The 7647-nt window shown below is 30.2% G+C and overlaps 1 protein-coding gene across 1 annotated transcript in view; it reads left to right on the top strand.

Annotated features, from left to right (window-relative positions):
• Positions 1–1545: 1545 nt before the first annotated feature.
• Positions 1546–7647, top strand: part of LOC112093501 (plant intracellular Ras-group-related LRR protein 6-like) — a gene marked incomplete at its 3' end in the record, with an annotated part of 12663 nt that continues 6561 nt past the window's right edge. The window contains exons 1-3 of the mRNA XM_024172074.1: positions 1546–1823; positions 3605–3774; positions 7321–7642. Coding sequence (XP_024027842.1) covers positions 1551–1823; positions 3605–3774; positions 7321–7642 — 765 coding nt within the window. The remainder of the gene's footprint in view (positions 1824–3604; positions 3775–7320; positions 7643–7647) is intronic.

Consider the following 7647-nt stretch of genomic DNA (forward strand, 5'->3'; position numbering starts at 1 on the left):
CCTCCCCCACTCTCGTCTCCGTTGATTGATGAGGTAGGTAGTAAGGAAATGGGTTTTAGTTTATTTAATATATTATTAATTTTAATATTATATACATGTTTTTAAAAATTAAACTACCAAACACAATTTTAGTTTTTTTAAAATTGAAAACAATCTCAGAATAAAACTACCAAACGCATTTTCAGAAATGATTTCAAAATGAAAATAAAAACGTTTTTGTTTTCATTTTCATACAAAAAATAAAAACGTTTTGGAACCAATTCCAAACGCACCCATCATATTTCTTGCCTTATCTAGGTAGGATCAGCTTCAATCTCGTATGCTCTTCTATATTTTCTAAGAGTAATTGCAATCTCATATAAAAGGCAAAGAAAAATGGAGCATACAATTACTACCACTAATTTTTTTTGTTAAATATTGCATTCTAAAGGAATTATTTCCATTCAATTTGGGTTTTACCACTAATTAAGGCATTTAAAATGCTAACGATTTAGAACTGTTTAATATAGAAAAGAAGCGCAGAAATTGGTTTTCCTCCGTTTTTTAAATGTTTGACAACTAAGAGCACAATTTTAGATCCTTTTTGTGCTTCTTTAATTCTCTATGGTCTCTCTCTCATCTATCTTTCAACCCACAATTTTTTTTTTCTTTTTAAGAGAATTTTTCCTTCTAATAAAACAACAAGGACGACGACAATTACATGCATATCTAGCGGTAATTGTATATACCTAGCTTCATTATAAAGTGAAGAGTTTGAATCTACCAATTCTAAGATTTTTTTAAAAAAAAAAAAAAGGAATACAACAAAAACAAACAGATCAATTGGAGAAGCTTGATTCTTACTATCTAGCCAAGTAATTAACCACCAAATTATTTCTAATTAATTTCTCTAATTACCCTAGAAAAGTGGTCTCGGTAATACACAAACTTTATCCTCAATTCATTGTGAACCGAGCTATAGAAAATGCTAATATTATTAATAATATAAAAAAAGGAAACATAATAAATATAATTTGAATTTAGCAAAACTGTAATCTAAAGAAATCCCAAGTTGGATTTGGTCCACCCCAAAAATAAATAAAAAAAAACAGCGCAAATGGGCATAAAAATTCAGACCCGGCCGAGATTCGCGGGTGGCCTAAGTTTCAACAAAACAAAAAAACGAGCGTTGACTTTTTATCTCTCTCAATTGCCCTACGTGGCCACGTAACTTCTATACGGCCTCTTGTACTTCCTCTTCGTCACTTCCACGTGTTTTATATCCACTCTCTCTCTCTCCTCCGTACGTCCTTTATCTCTCTCTCTCTTTCTCTCTCCCTCAATATTTAACGGCCTTACTTTCTTCTATCTAAACAAGTTTTATACACCCTCTCTCTCTCTCTCTCTCTCTCTCTCTCTCTCTCTCTCTCTCTCTCTCTCTCTCTCTCTCTCTCTCTCTCTCTCGTTTTGTGGGAAAGTCTTTTCTTGTTTGGTGTTTTTAAAGGTGGGAATTTTTTTTTGGTTTTTGGGTATTGGCTTTGTGATTTTTTTTTTTTTTTTATATTTGGAAGATGATGTTTGAGAAGCAACAAATGAAGATGGATCATAATAATTTGAGGAGAAGTGTTACTTTTAGTACTAGTAGGGGTCATAATAACAATATTAATAGTGATAATAATAGTAATAATTTTCATCATCAAAAGAGAAAATCCAAAGATGATAATCAAGATCATGAGAGGCTTGAGATAGTGGATTTGAGTGGCATGTCTTTGGAATCTCTCCCAAACACTCCTCTCAATTTGGGAATTATTTGTAAGCTTGACCTCTCCAACAACAATCTTCAGGTAAGTCATGAAAATTTTCTTCTCTTAAAAGTTTCTTTTTCTTTTTTCATTTTCATTGTTTTTTCATCTCCACATGATTATATTTCTGGTAATGAAACATTTTTATCCATAAAGTTATAAAATTTACCTCCAAGAGATTATATGTCAATCTTCAGGGTAGTTGCAGGTTTGATTTGTTTTGGATTTTTTTTCCCTTCTTCCCATATGCTTTCATATAAATCCATTGGAAATAAAATAGGACTGTAATTTTTTTTAATATATATAGCAATAAAAATTGTATTCCTTTTTCTACTTTAGCTTGCTGTTTGAATGATATAATAATTAGTTTGCAGTTACTGTCTTCAACTAATGGCAAAAATTAATATACAGTACGGCCTTTCCTCTTTTCTTTCCAATGTTTCATTTTTAAAGGCGTTCGCTTTTCTTTCATCTTTCCTTCTTTTTCTCAGCTCCCAAACAGGGTTTTTAAGGAGTTGAAAATGGCCACGTTTAGTCTCCTGTCATCAGACCAGAGATGATGATAGGAAGCTGAAAACCCAGATATTTTTTCTTTTTAACTAATTTAGCTATTTAATTCCAAAATAACCAAAATTGTCACCCGCGGGTATTTAGTCTTTTCCACGGGTCAAAATTATTTTTATTTTTTCCAATTAGTATAGTCTTTTCTCCTCTATTTAGTTTTTTTTTTTATTTTTTTATTTTTTTAACACCTTACCGTTACAACTAAGCAGCTTTTGATATTTACTATTTTCGTGGTCTTCATATGATTGATTGGAGGAGATTCATCTTTCTTTCTATTCTTGGACTAATAGTTTGTTTCTGTTATTTATTTCAAACCATTAAAAGAAAAATCCTTCGCTTTCCACAATATTTTAATTGGTTTCCATGTCTCTCAAAATATTGGCCGTGTTTAAAATTGATCTTGTTTTTATTTTTTACGTTTTTTGAAAAAGAAAAAAATAAAAACGTTTCTAAAACGGTGTTTGGCGTAATAAAGACAAAAAACAAAAATGAAAATAATTTTTTAGTTTAGTGTAAAATGAGATAGAAATGAAAAATGACTTTTAGTCGTTTTTCATTTTTTATTTTTGTTTTCTCCTCTCTCGAGCAGAGAGGGATTGAGAGAAACATTAATGAGTTTTTTTTTTTATACTGAAAATAATCTCTTGATAAAACTACCCAATGTATTTTTAAAAATAATTTTTGTCTAAGATTGAAAATATTTTCATTTTCATTTTCATAAAAAAAATAAAATCATTTTAAAATGAGTTTCAAACGCGTCCATTACCTCTATGTTACTTCAAATTCACATACATGCATATATATAATATCATTTAGTGATAAGGAATGTACGCTTGGTATCAACTTTTATACATATCGTTGTCTTCCTCTTTGGATGTATTAATATATGTGTGTCCATATATATATATATAGAGAGAGAGAGAGAGAGAGAGGGAAGTGTTTAGAAATATTATTTTATGTCAATTGACTCTCTTAAAATTTTCTGTCCTCTTAGCAACATAATATTTCAATATTGTCACGCTTCCTGTTAGTTTTGTCTCATTATCTATCCATTCCTATAATTTAACGTTTGGTTCATAACCACTTGTAATTGATCTCGGCTATACGTAAAGAAATATTTAAAAATCATTTCAGGAAAAAGATGAAATATTATAAAAAGAGAAGGAGATTAATAAAATAAAGATAGAATAATATAATATGGTTTGCTTTTATATAACTTGAATTACTTATCATATCTCTTTTAATTAATTATTCTACAGATCATACCTGAGTCCTTAATTGCCAGATTACTGAATGTGGTAGTGTTAGACGTGCACTCAAATCAGCTTAGATCTCTTCCAAACTCCATTGGTTGTCTCTCCAAGCTCAAGGTTTTGAATGTGTCCGGAAATCTTCTTGAATCTCTCCCAAAAACAATAGAAAATTGCAGGTTTGTTATTTTATAATCTCACTCCCCTTTTATTTTTATTTTCTTCTTTGAAAGAAGGATATTAATAATATTATATATAGAACATTAAGGATATGATCTAGTGAATCAGTGATGTCGGACTAAGATGATTAACGAAATAGAGAGAGAAAGAGAAGGAGAAGAAGAGAAGAATAGAGGGAGAAATAGAAGAAGAGGGAGAGAAGACTATATTCAATTAATCTTCAAAGTCTGAATTGAAAATATAAATAACATCTTTATTGATAGACTCCTAACATCTAAACTCTTTTTTGGTGATTACTCCTAAAATCTAAACTTAACCAAATAAGCAAATAACTCATACAATCCTAAATAATCATAATAGACATTCACAACTGTAAATTTAAATATCCTAATTATTCTTATTTTTATCTCGTTCCCTGTCAGATAAGGATAAAAAAAATTAAGAAAAATTAGTTAAATGATTTTTTTTACCATCTGTTTTCATAAATGGCGGAACTTTTTTAATTTTATGAAAATGACTGTTTTGTTTACAAGAGTCAATCAGTGATCTACCTATAGTTAATCAGTTATTGACCACAGTTAATCAATTATTGACTCACGGTCAATTAGTGACTAACCGATTCATTATTAATTCATTGATCATTAAAAACCTTGTAATTTGTTGATTGAAATTGATTAATTACTAATTTATTTTGGTTAATTATTAACTAATATTGATTAACAATGAAAAATCATTGAGTCAATTAGTTATAAACTAAAGTCAATCATTGATAGACCATTAAGTCAATCAGTAATTGACCTCGCCACTAAGTCAATTAGTTAAAGTTTGTTAAGTCAATCAGTGATTGACTACCAAGTTATTAAAACCGTCAATTTTTACAATTTTACAAAACTTCGGCCATTTAAAAAAAAAAAAAAAAACCCCTCTAAAAACCGGTCATTTGGCTCTATCTCCCAAAAGTTTATATCACTGAACACATAACAAATTAATGTAGTTATTGATGAATATAAGCTAAGTTTTGAAAAAGCTAGCATCTGGCCATTTAATATGTAAGCATGTGTCCTTGAATATAATTATAAATTATTTGCGTGTCACAATAATTATTATGTGGTATCAATTAACAATATTAGTTTAATTCTCTTTACCCCAAAAACAAAAGAAAAACCTCCTAGTTTGACAGTTTGCACCTTCTTGTGGAATAAATCATATTGCACTAAGATGAGGTTAGTAAATTCCACTTTAAGCGTCATAATTGTCACTTTGACTTGTGCACTAGATGTGGACGCAAGTTTAATGGCACATTGGAAAAAAGAATGTCGAATAAATGTTTGTAATTCAATGCTTATAGGGCAAAAAAAAGGAACTAGAAACTGTACATTACATACATATAGTCATACTTGTATACATACACGCAAAAGAGGGAGGAAAAAAAAAAAAAAAAAAGGGACCACTTTTGGGCAGCTGATGAAGACTTTCTAACCGCTCATACTCAATGTACGGCCGAAGTGACTTAAAATATAGACCAAAACGATTAAGTTATAATTTAAATCCGGAAAAGAAAATAAGCTCTTTCAGTCATGAGGTAGCTTTTGTGGAGATAGTCATTATAGGGGAAGATAATCACCTAGAATATATATGGTTGCTAATTTTACTCTTTTTCTCTTTCTCTTTCTAATTTCTTTCAGCCACAGTACTTTTGTTTCTTTTTTGGAAAGGCGAAAATTGATTCTAAAGTTGGTTCTGTAATTTTAGTTTCTAAGGGCTTATTCTTTTGAGTGAAAAACTCAAAAAAATGTAACTCGAGTTATAATTTTATTTGAGTTTATGTTTTTTTAAGTTTAAACTCGAGTTCAAACTCGAGTTTAGGACTAAAACTCGAGTTCAAGTTTCCCCTTCAACTCGAGTTCAAAAATTCGAACTCAAATTAATGAACAATATTTTTTCTATTCTTAAAAATGCTATAATTTTTTCGTTTTAATTCTGATTGAGATGATTTTTTTTTTCTATGCGTTGATAATGAAAAGACGAATAAAACCCGACCTATATACCCTATTAAAATTTTTCATCAGCATTGAGTTTTTATTAAAATACTATCTAAATATAAATTCAAGTTTTGACTCACTCAAACACAAACTCAAAAAGATTCTTATCTTAAACTATAACTCAAATGTACACAACCAAACACAAACTCAAGTTACAAGTTCAACTCAAGTTATAATTCAAATTCAACTCAAGAATTATACTCAAGTTAAACTCTAAAAGAACAAGCCCTAACTTTTTTCCCTATACAAGTATAAAATTTCCCACGCTTCATCATGTTGAGCATTCTTGTATTAATGCCGATCTTTATAAAATTATTTAAAAAAAAAAAAAAAAAATAAACACCTTTTGTATGATGAACGATATAGTTGTCACCGTCCTAATACAAGAAGTACCTTTTGCAGAAGTACTATTGATAAGGGACGGATCATCTAGTCGCCAACTTAATTAGGAATATTAGCTAGTTGTCCATAATATAATTATCTTACTTCATCATTTATAAACGAACACATATGTTGTCAATGGTTAGGTTTAAATATATATAGACATGAGTTTTTAATGATTATGTTTTAGGGTGGTTACTCATCAAATATAAAATTTAATAACGTGACGTGATAAAAATCTACTTCATTAATTATTATTATTTTTTTTTAATCAACTATCCAATTTATCACAACCGTCAAATTAATATCTTATAATTAAAACAATAATACTCATTAATGGTAAATATTAGAATAACTATTAATAAACCACACCCATATGTTTATATATATATATATATATAAATTCAAACATCTTTAGGCTATGTTTATTTGTACAACTCAAGTCATAATTTGAGTTGTGTATGTGAGAAAAAATATTGTAGTGAAAAAGTTAAATTTAAATTTTTGTGAGAGAAAATACTGTACGTAATGAATAAGGCCGTAGTATATAAGAAGGTCTAAATAGTTGAAAAATGTATGGCAACAATAAGTGACCGTAACATTTATCATTTTTCGACTTAACAAGGCTTGTACATATAAATTTATTATTATTCATGAGTTTATCATGAATTGATAAACTAATATGGTATTAAAGCGGGAGGTCCTGAGTTTAACCCCTGTAATTACACTATTTATCTCCATTTAAATTCTCATCATGTGTTGGGTTTTTAATATATCTTGGACTTAAATATTCGCGTGTTGAGCTTTCCAATTAATTTACCCACACGATTGCCCATTATGCAACTCACACGTAAGGGGGAGTGTTAAAGTATAAAACTATTATTAACCCACCTCCTAACAACTTAAGTTTTTGAGATGGATTGGTAAACTAATGTACATATAAATTTATTACTATTCATGAGTTCTATACATTTAATTCCTATAAGTTTTTTTTTTTTTTTTTTTTTTTTTTTTTTTTTTTTTTTTTTACTTTTTCAAATATCATACATACACACGGCCGATAAAACGTGATATGTATATCTAATGTGTTTCATGATCACAACGGACTAACATTGCATGCAGATCATTGGAAGAGCTGAATGCAAACTTCAACAAGCTGACCAAACTCCCAGACACAATAGGCTTCGAGCTTAACAACCTAAGGAAGCTCTCGGTCAACTCCAACAAGCTCGTCTTCCTCCCCCACTCCCTCACCCACCTGACCTCCCTCCGCGCCCTCGACGCCCGCCTCAACTGCCTCCGGTCACTCCCCGACGACCTCGAAAACCTCATCAACCTCGAGGTCCTCAACGTCAGCCAGAACTTCCAGTACCTCGAAACCCTACCTTATTCCATCGGCCTCCTCCTCTCCCTCGTCGAGCTCGACGTCAGCTACAACAAGATCGCCAC

Source organism: Morus notabilis, unplaced genomic scaffold (assembly GCF_000414095.1).
Source record: "Morus notabilis unplaced genomic scaffold, ASM41409v2 Scaffold1271, whole genome shotgun sequence".
Lineage (NCBI taxonomy): Eukaryota > Viridiplantae > Streptophyta > Magnoliopsida > Rosales > Moraceae > Morus > Morus notabilis.